Source organism: Panthera tigris, chromosome D3, assembly GCF_018350195.1.
Source record: "Panthera tigris isolate Pti1 chromosome D3, P.tigris_Pti1_mat1.1, whole genome shotgun sequence".
Lineage (NCBI taxonomy): Eukaryota > Metazoa > Chordata > Mammalia > Carnivora > Felidae > Panthera > Panthera tigris.
The window spans coordinates 27,322,249-27,347,080 of record NC_056671.1 but is presented as its reverse complement, the minus strand read 5'-3'; the positions used below and the strand labels follow the sequence as shown (position 1 = coordinate 27,347,080).

Genomic DNA, 24,832 nt, shown 5'->3' with positions numbered 1-24,832 from the left:
TGGGGAAGAGCTTTCTATGTGACATTGTGAAGACAGCTGTCTACACTGTCAGTGGGTAGGGCTGGGCCCTGTCGGCTACTGAGTGCTGATGACAAGTGGCATGGGCTCGGCAACCATTCCCCTCCCCCCGACCTTGCAGCCCAAGGGAAGAGGCCAGGGATTACCGGTCATCCTTGAGGAGGCGTGGCTGGTGGGGTCGATGTGAACCCTTCTTAATCTCCTAGGCAAACTAGGGCCCACAGGCCGGAGCCAGCCTCATTCTGTGCAGCCCATGAGCCAAGAATGGCTTCCACATATTTTTATTAATCGATAAAAATCAAAAGAGTAATATTTGTGACATGTGAAAATGATCTGAAATTCAGGTTTCAACGTCCATAAATAAAGTTTTGTTGGAACACACCCGGGCTCATGTCTCTGCATCTTGAGCATGGCTATTTTTGCATTCTGAAGGCAGAGTTGAGTGGCTGCGATCGCAGCCAAATGGTTCATAAGCCCTAAAATGTTGACTGCCTGGTCCTTGACGGAAAATGTTTACCGAGCCCTGTCCTTGAGAAAATAAAATTTTTGCACCTGTCTGGAGCTGTCACGAAGCCAGGAAATTAACGACAGAAATTGTAACGCATGTGTCACTGTCGTGTTGGTCCTGCAGCCCCGCAGATGCCACGGTTTCCATGGAGCTGGGAAAGAAGGCAGCGAGGGAAAATCTAAGTGCTGTATCCTGGGAGCACTTGATCAGGACACCCCAGTATCCAAGTGTTAGGAGATCAGTTGTGCTCTCTTGGTTCTCGAATGTGGCTGCTGTTATCAAAATTGTTTTTGATATACAGACTTAAGGGCTCTCTCTCTAGCAGGTTTTAAATCAGTAGATCGGGGTGGGACACTGGCATGTGGCTTTTCAGCAAGCATGATGCTGGGTGGCGGTCGCCAGCCTGCTTGAGACCCGTTGATGGAACAGCTGTATGGCTCAGGCTGATGGACAGTGCAGACAACCTCATCAGCGGGGCCTCCTCTGGGTCCCTTACCCTTGGGTGCCCTGCCTCATCTGTTGAGTTAGGCTCCCTTCTGCCTCCCTGCTAGAGATTCTCTCTCCCAGAGAGTCTACCCCGGGGGACTCAGGATCATCAGCCTTGCCCAGAAACCCCCAGCAGGCCCCTCTTCCTTCTTGTCAGTCTCCTATAAGGACAGCTGAATGACAACATGGTGAGGCTTGGCCTCCTGCTGTGGCACTGGGTCTATTTTCTTGGCTCTTGGCGTGTGCTCTCTCTCTCTCTGTCTCTCTGTCCTCACTCTCCCCCCCACCCCACCTTCTTCCTTTTTCTTCCTTTCTTTACTTCCCATCTGGTAAGGGCCCCAAATCTTGCTGGTGGCTTTCATTGGATCAGGTGGGCTCAAAGGCCATTATCTGGGTCAGATAATGATTGGGGTTGCTGTTTCTGGCTGTCACATTCAGAGTCTTTCCCTATCCCTGTGCTGGCCTAGGGGCGAGCTGCTTGCTTCGGGGTAAGGTTTCCGTGACCCACATAGATTTAACTGGGGCTCTTGCCCCATCCCTTCTATCCACCACAGCCCCCCAGGACCTGATGGATGTCTCCGTGAGCAACCTACCACCCTTATGGCAACCCAGCCCCCGGAAATCCTCCTGCTCATCCTGTTCACAGAGTGGCTCCGCCGATGGTGGCTCAACCAATGGCTGCAACCATGAGAGGTATGAGGGGCTTACGCCATGGGTCGAGGGAATGGAAAGATTTGCAGAAGATTTGTAGGCACCTGTTTGTTGCCCAGCACTGAATTCAGAGGAGGGATGTAGGCTACGGAATCACTCAGGTCTGGGTCAAAGGCTAGCCTTGTGAAGTCCTAGCTAGCGGAGCTTCCTTACATGTATCGGTCAGGATAAACAAGGTTATGTTGCAGTAACAAACAGTCCTGCTATCTCAGTGGCTTCTTACAGCAAAGACTTATTTATCATGTGTACTATGTGTCTGTCCTGGGTCAGCTCGGGGCTCTGCTTGCTGCCCATTAAAGGGCCCGGTGACACCAAATATTACTTAATGCCAAGCACACATGCCTCAGTTTGTTCCTCCACAGAATGGGGATACAAATGCCTGGTGTATATAGCTGTCGTAAGACAAATCACACCCTGGTCTAAAGTGGCCAGCATCTGGTACCCAGTACATGGGAATGTTGAGAAAATGACACTTATTTTATTGGATAAAGTTAAATCCCCAGATCATCTCTTTCCTCGCCCATAGAGCTTGTGTGTCTTCAGGGCTACTCAGTGCATTCACGTGACTGGTCTTGCTTCCCACTGACCTTGCCTGGCCTGGCCGGGGACAATGGAATCCCTTTTTCCTTGCTGGGCCTCTGTCCCAGTGAGTGGTCTAGTCTGAAGCCATAGGGGCTGGCATGGGAGCTGGCATCAAATCTTTGAAGTCATGTGAGGCCTGCCTTTCAGTGCATGGTCCACGGACCTGCCGCAGCATCGCTGGGCCAGATTCTCGCCAGACCTAGGGAAGCAGAATCTGCATTTAACAAGGTCCTGAGATCACGTGTGTGCTTTTAAGTTTGAGAAGCACTAATATAACAAGAGTCTCACCTGTTTATGTGCATCAGCATCACCGGGGGGAGATAGGGAAGCCTACTGATCCCAAGACAGTTTCCTTTGGGGTCCTGATTGAGGAGGTCTCTGTGGGGCCCAGGAATCCACATGTTGGAGAAATTCCAAGCAATTCCTGGGGTGGTGGTCCGCGGGCCATTGAAAAACGCAGCTCCAGCCTAGTATCCCCTCTCATGGCATCTGTGTGCACACCTGTAGTGATGGGGCACTCACTACCTTTCTCAATAGCCAAGTCCACTGTGGGACGGTCAGTGTGATGCTGTTCTTTGGTAACCTGAGCAAGTCTGCACCCGACCAACCTGAGGGGACAGTGAGGGTGATTTTCGTGTTTAATGCCTCCCTGCGTGTAACTGGAGGACATTAACCATGCCTCCTTCCTGTCTCCCTGGGTTTTGCTGGGTGGCCCCCAGGAGGTCCTGAGAAAAATATGCAACTATTCCTCCATCCTGTTCTCTGCAAGCATGCACAATACTCCCTTCAGCAGTCCTCGATTTCCCCAACACTGCTGGCCCTTACTCCCCTCTCCTCTTTCAGCCAAAACAGCCCCCAAACCCACCCCCACGCAAGGAGGAGCTCTGAGGCATCACCTCTGCAATCAGCCAGACTCTGAATCGCAGTTTGGCTCAGTTTGGTTCAGCTGGGCCACTTGAGAAGTCAGAACTCTTGGTGCAAGTCACTGAAAAACCACTTCAGACTAGTTCAAATACGAAAGGAAATCACAACAGGATGGAGAAGACCAGAGGCATGGTGACTTCAGGCATGGTTGGCTCCAGATGCTCAAAACAGAAATCTCTCTGTTTCTTCAACTCTTGCCTCTGGTTGCCTCTGTGGTGGTTTCATTCTCAGGCAGGCCTTTCCTATGGAGTGGCAAAAATGGATCCCAGCAGCCACTGTCCTATATCCCTCTGGCTTAGGAGCTTGAACAGAGAAAAATGGGTCTGTTTGCCTGTAGTTCCAACAAAAGTCTCAGGGCTCATTCTCATTGGCTCAGGTTGGATCACGTGACCACCTCTTATTCAAGGACTGTGATTCCAACCTGAGTCAGGTACTGGGTAGAATCAGCCTCATCCAAACTGCAGTCCAGAGTGTTGGGGAGGCAGTGACCCCAAAGACTAGGGGAAGTGGCAGTGATGCTGTATGGGTAGAAATAATAGTTCCCCCGCCCCCAGTCCCCTTAACTGACTGGTTTTAATCTGCTCCCTACAGGCAAAAAGCTGTGCTTCCCCAGGGAACCTGGGCTCTGTGTGGTCTTTCCTAAGTGTCGTCTTTTCCTCCACCTGCAGGGCTCCCCTGAAGCTCCTCTGTGACAATATGAAGTACCAGATCCTTTCCAGAGCCTTCTATGGATGTGCGTATTGGCCTTACTTGCCATTGTGGTCTCTGGGGGCATTTATCAAATGCCTGTTGTATGTCAGCAGTGTGAAGGGAAGGTGCCTGGCTCTGGCACGTGAACCTCTGCTCCCCTATTTCCCGAATGTGTCTTTTTAGCGTAGTTACATGCACTTCTCTGAGCCTCATCTATAGATTGAGGATAAATTGTGTTTGTAGGTGCTGAGGGGGGACAGCAAACAACGGGGCTTCTCAGTGGCAGGGGTCTGGTTAGTCACCATCGCATCCCCAGTGCCCACCTTAGAGGGCTTGTTTTCAGGATTAAATGAGAAGCATGTATAGAGCCCCTAACACCTAGCAGGACACGTCCTAGGTGCTCAATAAAAGTCGATTCCCCTCACCTGTGGGCAGAAGAGTCAGGTGGTCTGATCCCTTTTCATGGAGTTAAAAATGAAAATTTAAATACAGGCATTCTGATGGTGTCTGTTTAACAAATGAGGAAACTAAGGCACAGGGAGGCAAGGTAACTTGTCCAAGGTCACACTGCTAATACATGACACAGCCAGAGCTCAAGCCTAACCCACTGACCACAAAGCCTGATTTTTTTTGTTTTTCATTCTGCTGTGATTCTTAGCACATTTTATTTCCCCAGCCTCCCAGCCTAGATGGGGGAGATAAAACACGTATTTTCAGGGATTCCAGAAAAGTGTTACTATGTCCTGCATGGCCTGCAGAATAGCAGCTCAGGCCATGTCCCCCCACGCCTGGAGAGGCAGGGAGAACGTGAGCTCTCAGGATCAAGGTTTTTGCCTGTTCTGTTATCACCCATCCCCAGTGCCTGATGCAGGGCCTGGCTGGGAGCCAGGGGAGCATGGACACATGTTTATGGAACCCAAATGGAAAAGCTTCCTGGAGAAGGGGTCAAGGGTCAAGATGGATCTTGAACAATGTTGTCGCATGCCATGGCTCATCCCTGATGGTGGTTGAGAGCCCAAGTTCTGGCGCTGGGCAGCTGGGGTTCAGATTCCATCTCTGCACTTCCCGGTGATGTGACCTAGGCAGGTGACACGAGCAGTCTGTGCCTCAGTTTCTTCATCTGTAAGATGGAGAAGATAGGAGTACCTGCCTCATACTGTTGTTGTGAGAATTTAATGAGTTGCATTATGGGAGCTCTGGCAGCTCCCTGGCACGTAGTGTATGCGTGTGTCAGTGTTAGCCATCTCCTCCCCTTCCTCCCCCTCCCCCCTGCCCCTCCTTCCCCTCCCCCTCCTCCCCTTCCCCTACCTTCTCCCCTCATTTCTCCCCTCCCTCCCCTCCTCCTCCTTCCTCCCCTCCTCTTCCTTCCTCCTCTCCCTCCCTCCCTTCCTCCTCCTCCTCCTCCCCCCCTCCTCCTCCTCCCTCCCCTCCCTCTTCTCCTCCCCCTCTTTCTCCTCCTTTCTCCCCTCCCTCTCCTCCTCCCCCTCCTCCTCCTTCCTCCCCTCCCTCTCCTCCTCCCCTTCCTCCTCCCTCTCCTCCCCCTCCTCCTCCCTCTCCTCCCCCTCCTCCTGCCTCTCTTCACCCTCCTCCCCCTCCTTCCCCTCTTTCTAATCCTTCTCCTCCTCCTCCTCCTCCTCCTCCTCCTCCTCCTCCTCCTCCTCATTGCTGGGAGGGGCGAGTCCTCAGGCTCCAGAAAGCCCAGGGTCCTCTCCAGGAGTTGATAGGGGACAGCCAAAGGGAGGGGACATGGTCAGAGCAAACACAAGCTGTCATTGGCTGAGTGCCTCCTGTGTACCAGGCACTGTGCCCTCCAGGTGCCCAGGGTGGAGCGGACGAAGGGTGGCAGGTTGGCAGGCATTCTGTGAGAGTGCGGGGCCGTCTTTGAAAGCAAACCAGGTGCATCTCCCAGGGCCTTCTTTATCTAGCTGCACTGTGAACAAGAGCTGCCCACCTCTGCCATTCTCTTTCTCTCTTGCTACGGATCGGAGGCACCCAGAGGTCTGGAGAGCATGTGGAGTCCCTGCCTCCTTCCTGCCTGCCCCTTGTCTGCCTCCTGCCCATGGATTAAATGCCTTGGCTTCCGGGCAGAGGCGGTAATGGCACCCTGGCCTGGGCTGAGAAAGGTGACCGACTTCCCTAGGCTCACAGAACTATTAAGCAGTCAAGCCAGCAAGTGACTTCACCCCTCCGAGCCTCGCCTCCCTCATCTGGAAGAGAAGGATGATGGGACTTTCTGCGTCATGAGGGTTCACTAGGATTGCAGGGTGGGGCAGCGCTTCGAGATCCATGAGACAAGGCAAGGCAGGCTGGATGGTGAATGATGGCACTTTCCCTCCTTCCTTCCCTCGCCAGGGCTTGCCTACTGCAGACACCTGTCCACTGTGAGGACTCACCTGTCAGCCCTGGTCAATCACATGATTGTGTCTCCAGACTTGCCCTGTGATGCCGGACATGGGCTGACGGCCAGGATCTGGGAGCAGTACCTTCAGGACAGCACAGTAAGGCTTGGCCTGGCTCTGCCTGCAGTGGGGCAGAGCCCTTGGGGGGACCATCTTGTCATCTGAGCAATGAACCCACCTGCTTGTGGGGATTCAAGGCGGCTGTGACACCTTAGGGGTGGTCTTCATACCCCACCTGAAGGCCCCGCCCTTCTTGAGAGTTCTAAAACCCACGGCCCCCTTCTGCCCATGGGTGTGAGGATCCAGGAGGCTGGAGCGTGCGCGTCCTCTCCTGGAAGGAGTAAAGAATCTGTCACCAAGGATTTATTAAGCATCACGCGTATGCACAGTGCTGCACAAGGTGCAGTAAGTCTCTTCCTCAGGAAGGTTGAAACTACTTAGCTACTTAGGAGGATGGTAGCTAAGTCAGAGGAGGCAGCTGGGCTCAGAAAACCGCCCCCCAACGTGCAGAACCCTTCCACTTGGCCTCACGACCTGAGAATCCTCCCGTCAGATATTTCACCTGGAAACGCATCTCTAAGGTTTTCTTACTAGAAGGCAAACATCCCTGCAAGGAAGATGTTTATGTGTGAAAAAAGTTTCACAGTCAAATAGCTTGGGAAGCGAGAGGGGTCAGCTTTTCTGTATCCTGCAGAACTTCCCAGAACCTTGGCTAGGCTAATAGGCTTATGGCTCTCAAGAAACTGGGTGGGGGGGAGGGGGAGGGGGGAGAGCATATGGAACAGTTTCTAAATGTTCCTAAATGAACTGTGAGATCATGACCTGAGCCAAAACCAAGAGTCAGACACTTCACTGACTGAGCCACCCTGGTGCCCCTGTAATTCTTATTTTTTTTAAAAATGAGGTAACAAAAAAAATGAGGTGACATTGAGTTTGTATTTTAAGCAACAGCTTCATTTTATAGCAAAGATGTCTTTCAGATCTCTAGGCGAAATGTTGAACGTTAGAACCTTCGCACTTCGTTGATGAGTAGACCATACTTTATTCAGATCTTCCCCTAATGATAGACAGCTGGGCTCTTTCTCTTTTAATTTTTAAAAATTTTTTTTTAAACGTTTATTCATTCTTGAGAGACAGAGTGTGAGCAGGGGAAGGGCAGAGAGAGAGAGGGAAACACAGAATCTGAAGCACGCTCTGAGCTGTCAGCACAGAGCCCGATGCGGGGCTCAAACCCACAAACCGCGAGATCATGACCTGAGCTAAAGTCGGACGTTTAACTGACTGAGCCACTCAGGCGCCCCTGGGCTCTTTCTCTTCTTAAAAATTATTTCAAATAGGGCTTCAGTCGACATCTTTATAAGCACATATAATTCTGACTAGTGCTTTTATTTCGAGAGTAGATTCCTAGAAATAAAATTGATTGATATGCATTTAAAATTTAAATAGATGTGCCAGTGTACTTTCCCAAAAAGTCCTAGTGCTCATAATCCCAGCTGGCCTGGGAGAGTGCACATTTCCTGAGGAATTCAAAAGATTTGTAGACTTCTGGGCTCCACTCCAGCTTTACTGATTTAGCATCCCTGGGAGTGGAGCCCAAGAATTTCGGTTTTTGAAAGTTCCCCAAATGCTTCTAGTGATCCCCCCAGTTTGGGAGGTGCTAGTCTAAGGACAAGTTGGTTGAAAAGATAGATTAGTCAAAAGTGAGTATTTTTTGTCTAACACTTTTGGAACAGTTTCGCAAACTGGCCATGTTTTTACCCTTCTTGGTTGCATTATTGCATTAGGGTGGACTGAGGTGCAGTAACCAATACAGTAACTACTTCAGTTGCTTGACATCATGCGGTGTATTTCTTGCTCACTCTTCAGTCCTCAGTGGGCATTCCTGGTGGGTGGGCATCTGTCCTCCCTCCAGGGGCTCAAGAGTCTTTCATTCTTGTGGCCCCACCATCCTCCCAGGGGCCTCATAGTCATCGCCTCCAGGCAGCGGAGCAGAAATACATAGTCTGAAGGGAATACACCTGCTTCTTCAAAGCTCTGGCCTGGGAATGGCTTGTATCACATCCTATCACATCCCATTGGCCAGAACCTAGTCACATGGCCACATCCAACTGCATAGGAGGCTGGGAAATGGAGTCCAGCTGTGGGCCCCAGGACCCGAGCAGGTGGATTTTCAATGAAGCATTTACAGCCTCAGCCACAAATAGTTGTCTGATCTTTAAACTGCTTTGACAAGGCTGTCGGCAGAACGTGAATTAAAATTTCCAACAGAGACAAAAGAGTGGCTGGTTTTGCCATTGTGGTGAGGTACATCTAAGACTAGCATTAAGATGGGAAATCTGTGGGGCACTTGTCTGGCTCGGTTGGTAGAGCATGGGGCTCTTGATCTCAAGGTCGTGAGCTTAAGCCCCATGCTGGGTGTAGAGCCTACTTAAAAATGTGAAATATGCTTGTAATTTTAGAATGTACAGTAAAGAGATGGGAGGAAACTGGACCTTACTGCCCTTCAGAGTGGCTTTTCAAAAAGCAGTCATTGGCGTTTTACACACACACACACACACACACACACACACACACACAGATGGGACCTGCTGGTCCCCTCAGTGTGACTAATTATAACTGCAAAGCCTTTGCCTGAATATGACTTTTAAAAAGAGGGCAAACCTATTTGACAACACAGCAAACAGTTGTTAAAGTTATCCTCGTGTGCACAGAAGTTACTAGTGCATGAAGAACCAGCTGGAAATGTTCATTTTGGATTGATTTGCTTTTAAACAGTTTTCTCTGAGCTGAGTCAAGGTTAATAACTTTGAGATGGTATGGCCAAATAAACACAATGCACGAAATTGACTAAAAGCTAAGTACAAATGTTAATTCATTGTATACTGGCCTTTTTTTTTTTTTTTGTAAAAATGGGCTCACACTAGACATATTATATTCTCCACCTTGTTTTTTTCCACTTAACAATATACATCGAACATCTTTTTGTTGAAGTTCTCATGGATGCATCTTCCGCCCTTTTTACTCTCTGTTGGTATTCCTGTGTAGGGATGCCCCGTTCCCCACCACCCCCCCGTCGGCAGGCAATTGGGGGGTTTCCAGGGTTTTGCTTTCTCATATGATGCCATGATGGATATCCCAGAACATACAGCTTTGTTTATTCACACCATGATCTCTAAGGACCAGGTCTGAGAAGTGGGACTGTCAGGTCACAGAGCCCATCTTTCCTGTTGACCAAACCCTTTCCTTCCTCCCACCTACCACAGAGTTACGAGGAACAGGAGCTTCTACGCCTCATCTACTATGGAGGCATCCAGCCGGAGATCCGCAAGGCCGTGTGGCCCTTCCTCCTGGGCCACTACCAGTTCGGGATGACAGAAACAGAAAGGAAGGAGGTTGGTTACGCCTGATGGGCAGTGGGGTCTTTGGCAACAAAAGGAGCTGGGTACTGTGGGGATGGAGGTGCTCTGGTTCCACGTTGGACCAAGATGGCACAGGGGAACATGAGGGAGCCAGGAAGCTCCAGGGCAATGCTGCCTGGTAGAAATACAACACAAGCCACAGATGCCATTGTGTAAAATAAACTTGATTTTGAGAGAATTATAGATTCACGTACGGCTATAAGAAATAATACAGAAGGATTTATCTGATTTCTCCCAACGGTAGCATCTTACAGAACTATAATATCACAACCGGGGCATTGACATTTGTCTGTGTGTGTGTGTGTGTGTGTGTGTGTGTGTGTGTGTAGCTCTCCACATTTTATCACATGAGTAAGTTTGTGTATCACTCTCATGGTCAACAAACTGAACATTTCTGATGCTACCAGGGTCCTCCTGTTGCCCTTTTGTGGCCACAGCCTCTCCGCTCTCACTGCCCGCCTAATAACACCTGACAACATTACCAGAACGTTCTTCATTCCTGTAGTTTTGTCATATCCAGAACATGTATACATGGAATCCTATAGTATATGGTGTATAACGTTTTGGGATGAACTTTTTCACTCAGCACAATCCTCTGGCAATCTATCCTTTTCATGGCCAAGTGTTCTATGGTGTTCCATGGTATGGATGTTTGACGATCCACCTGTTGATGGATAGGTGGGTCGTTTCCTGGTTTGAGCTTTACAAATAAAGCTGCTGTGAGCGTTTGTGTTTTCCCTTGAGCATAAGGTGTCATTAAACGTTCAAGATGACAGTTGCTGGGGCACATGGCGTGCTTGTTCAGTTTTGTAAGAGACTGCCAAGCTTCTGCAGTGGCTGCACCATTTTATATTCCCACCAGCAGTATATGAGCGACCCACACCTGCATCCTCACCGAGGTTTGGTCCTGTCACTATTTTTTATGTCGGCCACTCAGGCAAGGGGTAAATGATGCGTCCTTGTGATTTTAGTTTGCATCTCCCAAATGACTGGTGATACTGCACGTCTTTGCATTGTATGCTTATCGCCATCTGTGTATCTTTGATGAAATGTCCATTCGTGTCTTTTTTCTAAGTGAATCGTTTGGGTTTTTACTGTTGCACTTGGGAGCTCTTCATATGTTCTTGATACTTATTCCTTGCTGGGTGAATGGTTTGCAAATATTTTCTCCCCAGTCTGTCTTGTCTTTTCACCCTCTTTTGATTTTAGTAATTTTTTTAAGTTTATTTATTTATTTTTGGGAGAGAGAAAGAGAGAGCAAGCGAGCAAGGGGCAGAGAGAGGGAGAGAGAGAATCCCAAGCAGGCCTCACGCCATCAGCACAGAGCCCAGCATGGGGCTCGAACCCACGAAACGTGAGATCATGCCCTGAGCCGAAGTCATACGCTTAACTGACTGAGCCACCCAGGTGCCCCTTGTCTTTCATCCTCCTAATGGGATCTTGTACAGAACAAATGTTGAAATTTTTGATGAGGTTCAGTTTATCAGTTTTTCCTCATATACATTGTGCTTTTGGTGTCAGGTTGAAGAACTTTATGTTTAGCCCTAGATCCCAGAGATTTTCTCCTATGTTTCTTTTCTCAAAGTTTTATCAAGTTCTGTAGTTGTACATTTTAAATTTAGGTCTGTGATCCGTGTTGAGCTCATCTTTGTATCCAGTGAGTGGTTTAGGTCAAGATTCATTTTTTGGCCTATGATGTCTGGTTGCTCCAGCACGGTTTGGTGGAAAGGCTGGCCTTCCTCTCTTGACTGGCTTTTGCGCCCTTGTCAGCACTCAGGTGGGCATATTAGCGTGGATTCTCCATTCCATTCCGTTCATCTAATACCACCCTGTAATGAGAAATCTTTAGCTGATACCACACTGTCTTGATGACTGGAGCCCGTGTGTTAATTTTAAGCGTTTAGTTAATGTTATGGGACACCTGGGTGGCTCAGTCGGTTGAGGGTCTGACTTTGGCCGGGGTCATGATCTCGCAGTTCGTGGGTTTGAGCCCCGCTTTGAGCCCCGCGTTGGGCTCTTTGCTGACAGCTCAGAGCCTAGAGCCTGCTTCCGATTCTGTCTCCCTCTCTCTGACCCTCCCCTACTTGTGCTCTCTCTCTCAAAAATAAATACACATTAAACAAGTAAATATAAACAAATGTTTAGTTAGTGTTTTAATAGTCCCATTTTAAAAAGTAGAAGGAAACAGATGCCTTGAATTGTTTTTAAACATCATTCCCAGTTCACAAGAAGTTGCAAAAACTGTAATAAAGAGGTCCTGTTGTACCCATTGCTCAGTTTTCTGCAATGGAAACACCTCCTAGAGCAGTAGCACATTATCGAAACCAGGACGTTAGCATCGGCACAATATCACTAGCTACACCACAGACCTCTTTAGGATTTTCGTCACTTCTGCATTGGCTCGCGCACATGCATACACGTGTGTGTGTGGGGGGGGGTGGGGGGGGTGTGGGTGTGTGTGGATGTGGGTGTGTGTGCGTGTGGGTCTACATCACTTCCTTAAGATGAAATTAATTTCAATGATATATTTTATTTAACCCAACATATCCAGTACGTTACCATTTCATTGTGTAATCAATATAAAAAGTATTGCGACATTCTACTTCTTTTATTCATACTCCGTTTTCAATACCTAGTGGCATTTTACGTTCCTTATCCATTTCCCACCTGTGCTATTATTTACTAAATATTTGTCAGTAAATTGACTCACTGCAAAATGTATGTAACTTATTTAAAAAGGTATTTCATATCCCTGCCATTAATGGAAGACTGACATGACTTGGCATAACAGAAGGAAAGCTATAAAAATAAATAGAATACGACCAAATGATATAACTCAGTTCCATGTAGATACTGTAGCCTGCCTGAGGCCTGCTCTCTTTGTTAAAAGAGGGGATTATGAAGTGTTATTGGAGGTGTTCAAGGCACGGTAGCACCAGACTGGCCTTCCTCGTAATCCGAAAAGTAGAAGGGGAACTGAAAATGGAAATCACACTGTGATTCCAGATGATAAGACCCTGTGCCAGTGAACTGTCTAAAATCATCTCAGGACCAGCACGAGGCCCTCCCATGCTTCAACCCCTGTCTCATGGGCTCCTGGCAAACAGGAACAGAGTTCCGGGTGCCAGGTCCTGTGCTTGGGACCGGGGACCCAGAGGTGCATTAGATGAGTTCCTTGCCAGTGTAGTGGGGGTTTGTGCAGAGTCAGATGTAGGCAAACCCCAGGGTTGTAAGAGCATACCAGGGCCACCTATGCCATGCAGAAGGCTACCTGCTTGCTTTCCAGGCAAGGGCGGTGAGGAAGGGCCTCTCAGAAGAGGGGCCAGCAAAAGCAAAGCCCTAGAGGTAGAGGACACATGTGTATGATGCAGTGTGTGTGTGTGTGGGGGGGGGTCTGTGAGTGTTTGTGGGGAGAAGGGTGGCAAGTACATGGTGGACGTGGTGGCTGGAACAGGATAGTGAGGTGGGGGCAACAGTGAGAGTTGGGGCCAGGGAGGAAACAAAGAGGAGTCTGCTGAGGGGTAAATGCAAAGGAGGGGCCAGGCTGGGACAAACAGGCACCTGGAAGGAGCCCACTGGGGTCCTCCTGGTTCAGGGTCATGGGAACCTCGCCTAGGAAGGCAGTGGAAATAGGAAGTTATGCTTGGATGAGTCTTCTGGAGGTAGGTCAGTGGGAGGAAGGGCAGGAATTTGGGCAGGGTGGACCCTGAGCCTCTCTCCGGAAGCCCTGGAAAGCTTAAGGATTCCCTGTCCCCCCTAGCCAGGAGGCAGGCTCCCTGCCCTCTCTCTTCCCCTTCCTGCCTCTCCACACCCTTACTCAGATCATCTTGTCCACGCCCATTTGTGCCCAGAGTTCTGGTGCTTTCAGAACCTCAGTTACCCGGACTGTGTAACAGAAACAACGCAAGTTGCCCTTCTGTCTGCTGAAATTCCACAAGGAAAATGCTTGAAACCTGTAGCCCTTTTCTAAGGCCATTGCTAGAGTCAAGGGAGAGGTCAGTTCTCTTCGTCTTTGTATCCTCTGCACCTGGCCCTGTGTTGGGCACATGGCAGGCACTCAGTAAATGTGTCGGGTGTGTGGATAGATGGATGGCATGAAGCGTCTTGCTCTTCTTGTATCCCATATACCTGGCTTGGTACCCAGCACAGAGTAGGTGCTTCCCAAATTGAAAGGATAAGGGAATGAGTGAATGAAGAAGGGAAGGAAGGTAATAAGAAAGAAACCGTCTTCTCACTTCAGCTGTCTCCAGGGTTTAGTACACTGCTTGGCAGAGGAGAAGCTCAGCAAGTATTTGAATGTGTATAGGAAGGGAGGGAGGAAAGAAGGAAGGAAGGTAGGCAGGCAGGAGGAAGGGAAGGAAGGAGAGAAGGGAGGGAGGGAGGGAGGAAGATAAGAAGGAAGGAAGGGGGAGGGAGGAAGAGGGAAGGAAGGAAGGGAGGGGAGGAAGGTAAGAAAGAAGGAGGGATGGAGGGAGAAGAGGAAGAGAACATTGAAAGAAGTAGCTTTGCACGTTTGTGTATCCCCAGGGCCTAGCCAGGGCCCTGCACATAGTAGGTGTCCGGTCAATGTCTGTTGGACGTCCGTGAATGATGAATGGGTGTCTCCAGTGCTCAAGGTCCCAGGTCAGAGCTGGCAGTCTCTTCTGGGTTGGGCCGGCTCTCCCCAGGGGTGACCTTGCATCTGCCCTGGCAGGTGGATGAGCAGATTCACGCGTGCTACGCACAGACCATGGCTGAATGGCTGGGCTGCGAGGCCATCGTGCGGCAGAGGGAGCGGGAATCCCACGCGGCTGCCTTGGCTAAATGCTCATCAGGGGCCAGCCTGGACAGCCACCTGCACCGGATGATGCACCGGGACTCCACCATCAGCAATGAGGTGACAGGCGGGACCTATCTGGGAGCACGGGGGGGGGGGGGGGCAATAAAGGCCAGGATCTGCTCCATTTAGCTGTTGTAGGAATGGTGAAGGCTGGGTATCTGGAGCTTTGGACTGAGTCTCACCCCTAGCGCTTGGGTGGAAGGTTACTGTGGAGTTTGAGAGACCTGCATTTGAATCTAGCCTCACCATTTCCTAGCTCTGGGGCCTCAGGTAAGCACCCTTATTTCTGGGCCTCAGTTTCTTCATCTATAAAAAGGGCGCGACCATTTGGATAGGGGAGGTTTGTGTGCAGCTCAAATGAGGTAGTGCATATGAAGCGCCTAGCACAGTGCTAGGCTCCCGTTTTTTCAGCCAGTGCTCACTGAGTACCTACTACGTGCCAACAACAGTCAGGAATGTCCTGGAATGCCAGGAGCACTCCAGCGACCAGGTCAGACATACCTGCCCTCTCAGAACCTCCAGTTTAGCAGCCCAAAGGAGCAGCCGAGAAGAAAATTAATTCTCTTCCCCAGTGCTTGTATACTCATCCATTGCCAACAATAATACTGCCTAGGATAGCAAGCAACCACCAAAAGTCAGTGACTCCTAACATTAACGCCCTTCGTGTGTACTCCTGAGTCTGGCTCAGCTGAGCAGTTCTGCCCTGAGCGGGGCTGGCTGGGCTCACTCTTCAGCCTGCTGTCCGTGCCTGGTCTGCTAAAAGCCTCGTTCATCTTTGCTGGGTTCTCTCACGTGTCTGAGGCGACCGGGCTCTGCTCCACACGTCCCATCCTCCAGGAGGCTGACCTGGGCACGTTCACATAGTGAACGTAGATCATAAAGAGATGAAGCGGAAATACACAGTACTTGTTAAACCTCTGCTCTGGTGAGGTTGCTAACTAACATCCCAGTGGCCGAAGCAGGGCCCATGGCCAAGCCTAGCATCCGAGTAGATGGGAACTAGAAGCTATAGGACAAAAGCATGTATACAGAGAGGGGAATAAAAAAACAAACAAAAAAACCAAAAAAATCAGGCCATTAGTACCACGAGCTCTGAGTTGATCTTAAATATTTGTCCAGAGGTCTAGAGGACAGGGCAGTTAAAGGTGGGTTTTTCTGATTGCAAGAGTAGGGGGGAGGGGGGTCCAGTGGCTGCTGTGGCCCCTGAGGAGATGCCAGGGAGCAGAGGGCGCCCCCCTCCCTATTCTTGTGGTACAGATAGGAAGCTGAGGCCCTGACAGGGGACTTGCCCAAGTCAGGAACAGAGATGAGGCCACACTTACAGAATCCCTGCCTGAGCTGAGTGTAGGGCCCCAGAGCCGGGATGCAGCCTCACGCACACTTTCAATCTCTCTGTCTCTGTCTCTCTTGGCCCCTTTTTCTGTCAGTCCTCCCAGAGCTGCAGTTCAGGCCGCCAGCACGTCCGCCTGCAGAGCGACTCCAGCAGCAGCACACAGGTGACCCTCGGGGAGGTGCCCCCCCCTTCCCCCCCCTTCAACTTGGAGTAAAGGGATCGGATGTCCATCATCTACAGGTCACTTGTTTTATGCTAGCATTAAAAATGGAGTTTTGGGGGCTCAGTCGGTTGATCGTCCGACTTCGGCCTCAGGTCACGATCTCGCGGTCTGTGAGTTTGAGCCTCGCGTCACGCTCTGTGCTGACAGCTCAGAGCCTGGAGCCTGCTTCAGATTCTGCGTCTCCCTCTGTCTGTCCCTCCCCTCCTCGCACTCTCTCTCTCTCTCTCTCTCTCTCTCTCTCTCAAAAATAAACAAACATTAAAAAAATAAAAATTTTTAAATTAAAAAAAAGGAGTTTTTAGTTACACAGGTAATATGTGAATCTCTTCCTCCTGTAAAAAATTAAAATATTGCAGAGAGAGCTAAATTTGGCTTTGACCCTTCCTAACCCCCACTTGCCCTCCCTAGAAATGTCATCATTTTGCTGTGTATCCTTCCAGACCGTCTGTTTGCCTTTACATACACACAAGTATGTACACAGTATGAAGACAATACATTGCACTGTTTGGTAATTTTTGGAAATTCCTACATAAATTCTATTATACATGTTGTTGCACAGCTTTCCATTTTATTCCATGAAATGTTAACTCATCCCACTCAACATTAAATAAAAAGCAAAGCACAAAAAAACATGCACACTGCGACACCTTTGGCATTAAAACAGGAAATGTTAATATATCTGTTTTCAAAAACAACGGATAAAAAAGCCAGAAATGAAACAGAATTATTACCTACAGGAGGCAGGGGAGGACACAGGGAAAGAAGCCACATTTCCCTGAATATCCCTTGTTTCCTAGTTCCGACTTTGGAGTTAGGCAAATTTTGTATTGACATAATTTAAAACAATTGAACCAAGAAAATTTTTAAACCAGAAACACATGAAATTAACAGATCATATTGGTGACATAAACACAGAGAAGAAATGTTTCATGTGACCTTGGAACATGGTCTTATACTATCTATCCTTGATGGGATATGGCCTGAGGACGTAAAGAACCACAAACAAACCCTTGCCCTTGTCCCAGAGACTTTTCCATAGTGTCTCATCTACATCTAACTACTTTGGAAAATTGATCTGTAATAATCAACCACATGGATATAATATGCTGTTTTTAGCCTGTTTCCTATGTTGTAAATTCATTTCTTACTTTAAAAAGTTATATGCAAAAAATTTTTTGTGATGAAAGGTACACTTCCTGCTACTTCGGTTCCCTAATACTCCCCAATTTCAGTGCTTTCTTCTTTCTGGATTATTCTAGGCATTTCCGTGCAGCGGGTCACTCTTTTATTTCCCACGGCGGGAGCGTACGTTACACCTGGTCCGTCCCACTCCTTTCCCCGACTGTATAGTATTCCACGTGCATGTTCCATATTTGAACCGGCCCCCTGCTGATGGATGTTTAGATTGGTGCTGGAAGCAGTGGGCATCCTAATCTCTCCGTGTGTGCATACCTCATCTTCAGGTGTTTGAGTCTGTGGACGAAGTGGAGCAGGTGGAGGCAGAAGGCAGGTTGGAGGAGAGACAGCCCAAGATCCCCAACGGGAACCTGGTGAATGGCACCTGTTCCCCGGACTCCGGCCATCCGTCATCCCACAACTTCTCCTCGGGCCTCTCGGAGCCCTCGGAACCCAGCCTGAGCACGGAGGACAGTGTCATGGACGCCCAGCGGAATGCCCCTCTGGTGCTTCGACCTGGGGACAGCAGCGTGGATGACGGGCAGAGCAGTGAGGCCACCACCTCCCGGGATGAGGCCCCCCGCGAGGACCTGGCCGTGCAGGACAGCCTGGAGAGCGACCTCCTCGCCAACGAGAGCATGGACGAGTTCATGTCCCTCACTGGCAGCATGGATGTGGCCCTGCCCGGAAAGGAGGGGGCCGCGATGGAGGGCTGGGGAGACAGTGAGGTGGGGAAGCACGGCCGTGTGGACAGTGAGGACAACCTCTCAGAGGAGCCCGAGATGGAAAGTCTCTTCCCCGCCCTGGCCTCTCTGGCCGTGGCCACTTCTGCCAACAACGAGGCGTCCCCCGTGTCTTCCAGTGGCGTCACTTACTCTGTAAGTCACCAGGATTCTCCTGCACTTAATTTTCGTACCTAACAGCCGTGGGACGGTGGGTGTGTCCCACGAGCCTCAGTTTCCCAGAATGACCTCTGATCTGTTACATTTTCCCCATCACAGAGGCTGCACTGGAGAAGCCCTTCTGGGCAGACAGTATAGTAGTTAAAGAACACAGGCTTTGCAGTCAAATCGTCCCGGGTTCAGTCCCAGCTGAGGCACCTCACTTTTTCTTTCTGAGTCTCAGTCTTCTATCAGTCGAGTACCTTCCTGCCTGAGCTGTTCTCAGAAGTAGGGAGTCCAGTCCTCTGTGCCTGATGTGCGGTGAGCTTTCCATCAATAGCAGCCTCGATGATGAGCATCTTGGGGTACACTCAGGTCCAACATCTTTTAAGTACTCCAGTTTACTTTGTTGCCAAAAAGTCCAAGCCAAAGGATGTCAACTGAATGGGAGGCTTTTTGAGCCAGGCACTGTGTATATCCATTTTCCTTTGAAGAGCATGTTATTTCTGTGTAAGATATACATGCCCATAGTGTAAAGAGTGAAACAGACCAGGCTGAATACAAAACCCAGAAGTGCCCCCCATCTGCCCCCATGTAGCCCTCCCCAGAGGCAATAGCAGTTACTTGTTCTGCCCAAATTACCTGGTGTTTATCCCCGTGTCTCTAAATAACATACTTGTATTGCTACTTCCTGATCTTCTTCCTTTTTCTTTAGTTCCAGACATGAACGTTTCACCCCCACAGCCTCCCCAACACAAGGGACCCCTTCCCAGCCCCATCCATCCGCTAGGGTTACAATAATTTTAGTTCAATGACTATCTGTTGTTCACGCTAGTGTAACGAAACAATGTATATACACCATGCAGTAAACTATTTATTTTTTCTTTCCTGCCAGAAAATTTTGTTTTCCCTGGATGTGTTTTCATTTCCTCATCTCTGTTTTCTTGTCCTGCGTTTGCTACATATGAATCATTAATTCGCTCCCCCCAGCCCCCCAAACTCTGCCAGTTTTCTAAATCTCTTCTAGAACATTCAGAAACCTCAAGGTTTTCTGTTCATTTTGTATGCCTCAAGAATGCTCTCTGAGAGCCTCAGACCTTCCCCAGTCTTCTGCTCCTGGTAAATAGCTGTCGTCTTAGATTTTTTTTTTTTCTCCACCTTCATCTAGAAGTTACTTCTGCTCTTAGGCTATCCACCTGCATAAGATATAAACCTGGTGTGAGGCTGTTAATTATCCAGGGAGGTATATTTTATACTTCATTTGACACCTATGTTCAAGACAGGTAGTTGTCTTTAAGGCCCTAGATGTAAGTAGCTTTTTCTACCATTCCCTTACTGGGGATGGGGCTCTTGGGGGTCCTGCCTTAATGCGTGAAAATCTCTTATTAGATTCCTTACCTTCAGGGAGAAGGATCCCCAAACCATTAAATCCAAGCTTCAGTTTTCCCAGTCTGGAAGCTTTCCTCAAGGCAAAAGCCAGATTTGGTATTTCTTGCCTTTGTGGTGAATTTGTGGCCTTTAATCGTTCCTCATTTTTCTTGCCATATCACTGAACCTTTTCCTCAGATGGGGATCAAGGCAGCAAGCCCGGCATGTGCCAGAACTGGACTCCTGTCCGCTTTCTCTGTCTTCCTGTCCAGTGTCCCGCGGGGGCGGTGGGTGCATCTCCAGCTAGTTCCAACCCTCGTGCACAGTGAGGAGAATTCGTCTTTGCAGCTTAGAGCATTGTTTTGTTTCATAAAAGGGAAAGAAAGAAAAAGGGACTGTCATCGTACAAAGTGAAAAGAGGCTTTCTCGGAAAACCACAAAAATGAAATCAAACGCCCACCTGGTCCGGGGAGAGGATGTTCTTTTCAGTGGCAGCAGGAGGGGGGTAGGAGGCGGGAGACCGTCTGGAGCACGACCTCTCTGTGAGGAGCTGGCGTGTAATTGTTCTCTCCGTCCCCTCCTGGGGGCCTGCAGCCGGAGCTCCTGGACCTGTACACCGTCAACCTGCACCGCATCGAGAAGGACGTGCAGCGCTGTGACCGCAGCTACTGGTACTTCACGCCCCCCAACCTGGAAAAGCTGCGGAACGTCATGTGCAGGTGGCTGGGGGGCAGGGAGGGGCGGTGAGGTGGGGGGTGGGCTGCAGGGGAGCAGGAGGGGGTGGCAGAGGCGGGGGCTGCAGAGAGCCCAGCCAGACCGCAGCCTCTGCCATTGGCACCTTGCCCACCTGACGATGAGGTGACCATCACAGTAATGATAATAATAGAGAGCATCCGTTAAGCACTTACTGTATACCAGGCGCCACCCCGAGCCCTTTACTAACGTCATTTCACTTAGTCCTCACAACAAGCCTATGGGGTAAATATTATCCCATTTAACAGGTGAGGAAGTGGAGGCCGAGGGGTACCATACTGCTCGGAGTCGCCCAGCTGGGCAGTGGCTGGACGGGAACCCTTGCCCACATCTCTCGGGCTCTAAAAACATCTGTGCTTTTTTTTCTTTTTCTTTCAGCCAAGATCTGGAGCTTCTTATTCTCATTACATACTAAATATTTTATTTCTTAAAATATGAAAGTAACTCTAAAATACCTAGATCAACCAAGGAAACCAGAAGTTCATAAGGTATAAAGAGAGACTGCTTTCCCTGTCCAGTTATCAATGTCCCTCGCCTAAAAGAAACTACCGCTAAGGATTTAGTGAGTGTCTTCCCGAGCCGCATATAGATGTAAAATAACATCATAGGTAGTGTATTATATAACATGAGTGCATACGTGTTTTAATGTCTTCTTAATTTTACCTATGTAGGATTAATATTATATTTTTCTACCACTTGCTTCTTACACTTAATACATCCTGGGGGGCTCAGTCGGTTGAGCATCCAACTGTGCTTTCAGCTCAGGTCATGATCCCAGGGTTGCAGGATCGAGCCCCACATCAAGCTCTGCACTAAGCATGGAGCCTGCTTAAGATTCTCTCTCTCTCTCTCTCTCTCTCTCTCTCTCTCTCTCTCTCAAGTAAAATGAAAAAAAAATGCATCCTGGGTGTCTTTCCATACTACTCTAACTCAGGGGTTCAGAAACTACTAGGACGGGGGCACCTCGGGGGCTCAGTCGGTTAAGTGTCCAACTTTGGCTCAGGTCATGATCTCACATTTTGTGGGTTTGAGCCCCATGTCAGGCTCTGTGCTGTCAGCACAGAGCCTACTTCAGATCCTCTGTTCCCCTCTCTCTCTGCCCCTCCCCTCTGCCTCTCTGGCTCTCACTCGCTCTTCTCTCTCTCTCTCTCTCTCTCTCTCTATCAAAAATAAATAAACATTAAAAAAAAAAGACCTGCTAGCACAGCCCACAGGCCAAATCCAGCCCCACCACCTGTTTTTGCAAATACAGTTTTCTTAGAACTCAGCCATGCCTGTTTGTTTGCATAGTATCTATGATTGCTTCTGCAGAGTTGAGTAGTTGAGACAGAACCTAGGCCTGCAAAGATGAAACTAATTATCATCTGGACCTCCCAGGAAAGGTTTGCCAACCCCTGCTCTAACTCATTTTTATTAATAAGTACTACCTCATAACTATTCTGTCTTACAGTCTCCCAAGCAATCACTGCCTCTCAAGATTGAGTTGAGGAGACACAAATATAGTTTCAGTGTATGTGCTGCCGAAGCGAGCACAAGACACAAATATAATTAACTCTAATATATGTTACATTAAAATGAGAAGGTGCTGGGGGAGAAGGAAGGATAGACCGACTTTTGCTGGGTTATGGCCTTGGGAGAAAGTGTGGAAGCCCACACGGAGGCGGGGACATGCAAGATGGCCCTTGGCAAAATTAGGAGAGACTGAACAAACCACCCGGCATACACGTACCCTGTGGTAAGGCCACCTGGGCTCAGATCCTGCCCTTGCCATGTATTCTTGGGTGTGTGACACTACGCATGTCGCTTCTCTCTCTGTACCTCAGTCTCCTCATCTGTGAAATGGGATATGCCAGGACCTTCTGCGTGTGATTATTTTGAGAATTTCATGGCGCAGTATATGTTTAGTGGCTGAGCATACAGTACATGCCCAGTAAACAGTAGTTACTGTTATTCGAGGGCAGTTGGGAACTCCAGGCACAGAAGTGCTAGGGCCAGGCACCGGGGTGTGAGTGTGTGCCAGAAAGGAAGAAGTACTGGGAGGCGATGGTGGGGCTGTGAAGATGCGGTGAAGACAGTGAGTGCCTTACATGCCCAGGGAAGGCGTTTGCACGTTGTCTCGCAGTGGGCAGCCTGTGAGGATGTGGTGGCCTCTTGGAGCTGGGCTTTAGGAAGGCCATCCTGGTGGCTGAGAATAGGATGTTTGAAGAGAGTGGGACTGGGGAAGGGGTGGAGGCAGGAGCCGGGGGAGTGAGCGGTCCAGGTAGTAATGGGGGGCTGTGGCAGGAAGGAGGAAGAGGACAGGGGGGTTGGAGAGAGAGAGGTCGTAAGTGCCATCCTCAGGCCCATCGTCTCTCTCTTGTAGCTACATCTGGCAGCACATTGAGATCGGCTATGTCCAGGGCATGTGTGACCTCCTGGCTCCACTGCTGGTCATCCTGGATGACGGTGAGTATGTCCCCCTCCCCCCCCCCCCGCCACCCCAAGGCCAGGGGTGCACTTTCCTTCCCACTGCGGAGGAGGGGTTTAACCTTACTTTGTGACTCTGGTGAATGCATCAAGGTCCTAGGGAAATAGAAAGGCTTGTTGTTCCATGTTAGTCCACACTTATCACCAGGTGCCCGACAGCCAGCCAGGCCTTTGCTAGCCACTGATTGCACAGACATGAAGGGGAGCAAAGAAAAACCCACGCCCAGATGTCTTCACTGGTGAATTCTACCAGACACTTAAAGAAGAATTAATACCAGTTCTCCACAAGCTCTTCCAAAAAAACAGAATAGGAGGGAACTCATTCTATAAGGCCAGTCCTTACATGAAGACCCATTGGTACCTTGATACTAATATCAGACAAAGATATCACAAGAAAAGAAAATTACTGAGTGATGTCCTTGATGAATATAAAGACAAAAACCCTCAACGAAACACTAGCAAACTGAATCCAGCAAGATCTAGAAAAGACTATATACCATAACCAAATGGGATTTATCCCAGGAAAACAAGACTGGTTCAATGAATGAAAATCAATCAGTATAATTCACCAAATTAATAAAGGACGAAAATGACACAATCATCTTAGTTGACAAAGAAATGGCATTTGACCAAATCCGACACCCTTTCACGTTAAAAACTCTCCACAAACTAGGAATCGAAGGAAATTTCCTGAGCACGATAAAAGGCACCCAAGGAAATCCTACAGCTTGTTCATACTCAATGGTGAGAAACTGAATGCTTTCCCCCAAGGTCACAGATAAGACACAGATGTCCACTTTTGCCACAAAAGGTTGTAGAGAGGACAATTAGGGAAGCAAAAGAAATAAAAGGTAGCCATACTGGAAAGGAAGTAAAACTATCTCTACTTGCAGAAGATCTGATTTTTATATACAGATAATCCTAAGGTATAAAAAATAATCTTAGAGCTAATAAACAAGTTCAGCAAGGTTGCAAGATACAAGATATGTATACAAAAGTCATTTGTATGTCTATACATTTGCATTGAACAATGCAAAAACAAAATTAGGAAGGCATTTACATTTGTAATACTATCTAAAGGAAGACCCTTACGAATAAATTGAACAGAAGAAGTGGAAGCTTTGCAGGTTCAATTCCAGACTGGTGTAATACACCGAATATTGCAATAAAGCAAGTCAAATGAAGTTTTTGGTTTCTGAGTGCATGTACAAGTCACGACTACACTACCCTGTAGTCCGTTAAGTATGCAATAGCATTATGCCTAGAAAAATAATGTTCATGCCTTAATTTAAAAATCCTTTATTGCTCAAAAATGGTAGCCGTCATCTGAGCTTTCAGCAAGTCATAATCACTGGTTACAGATCATCATAACAAATACAATAATGAAAAAGCTTGAAACGTTGCAAGAATTATCAAAATGTGAAACAGAGACCCAAAGTGAGCAAATACTGTTTGGAAAATGACGCCGATGGACTTTCTCAATGCAGGGTTGCCACAAACCGTCAATTTGTAAAAAATGCAGTATCTGGAAAGTGCAATAAAATGAGGTATGCCTGTATACCAAAACTGTAGAACATTGTTTAAAAAAAAATTGAAGATCTAAATAAATGGAAACACACCTCATGTTGGTGAGTCGGGAGACTTAGTACTATTAAGGTGGCAGAGTGCTTTCCAAATTGATCTGGATTCGGTGTGATCCCTATCAGCATCCCAGTTGCAGTTTTTGCACAAATGGGCAAGCTGACCCTAAAACTCATTTGAAAATGCAAGGGACCAGGAGTAGCAAAACCAATTTTGAAAAAGGAGAAGGTATTAGGGGACACACAGTTCCCAATTTCAAACCCTATTACAAAGTTACAGTAATAAAGAGAGTGTGGTAGTCCCACAGGGATAGACATGTGGACCAGTAGAATAGAATTGGCAGTCCAGAAATAAGCATTTCTGGAGTGCCTGGGTGGCTCAGTCGGTTGAGCACCGACTTTGGCTTAGGTCGTGATCTCATGGCTCGTGAGTTCAAGCCCCTCGTCGGGCTCTGTGCTGACAGCTCGGAGCCTGGAGCCTGCTTCCGATTCTGTG

At 48.6% G+C, this 24,832-nt stretch overlaps 1 protein-coding gene across 5 annotated transcripts in view; it reads left to right on the top strand.

Annotated features, from left to right (window-relative positions):
- The window catches only part of SGSM1 (small G protein signaling modulator 1), a 95,930-nt gene that overhangs the window by 57,583 nt on the left and 13,515 nt on the right, over positions 1 to 24,832 (top strand). For 4 of the 5 annotated variants that reach the window (XM_042962219.1, XM_042962223.1, XM_042962220.1 and 1 more), the window contains 9 exons: positions 1,567 to 1,705; positions 3,898 to 3,962; positions 6,272 to 6,417; positions 9,582 to 9,710; positions 14,431 to 14,613; positions 15,984 to 16,052; positions 17,576 to 18,166; positions 20,132 to 20,256; positions 22,653 to 22,735. In XM_042962219.1, coding sequence (XP_042818153.1) covers positions 1,567 to 1,705; positions 3,898 to 3,962; positions 6,272 to 6,417; positions 9,582 to 9,710; positions 14,431 to 14,613; positions 15,984 to 16,052; positions 17,576 to 18,166; positions 20,132 to 20,256; positions 22,653 to 22,735 — 1,530 coding nt within the window. Of the gene's footprint in view, positions 1 to 1,566; positions 1,706 to 3,897; positions 3,963 to 6,271; positions 6,418 to 9,581; positions 9,711 to 14,430; positions 14,614 to 15,983; positions 16,053 to 17,575; positions 18,167 to 20,131; positions 20,257 to 20,668; positions 20,729 to 22,652; positions 22,736 to 24,832 lie in introns of those variants that run through there. The other variant, XM_042962222.1, reaches the window with a different exon arrangement.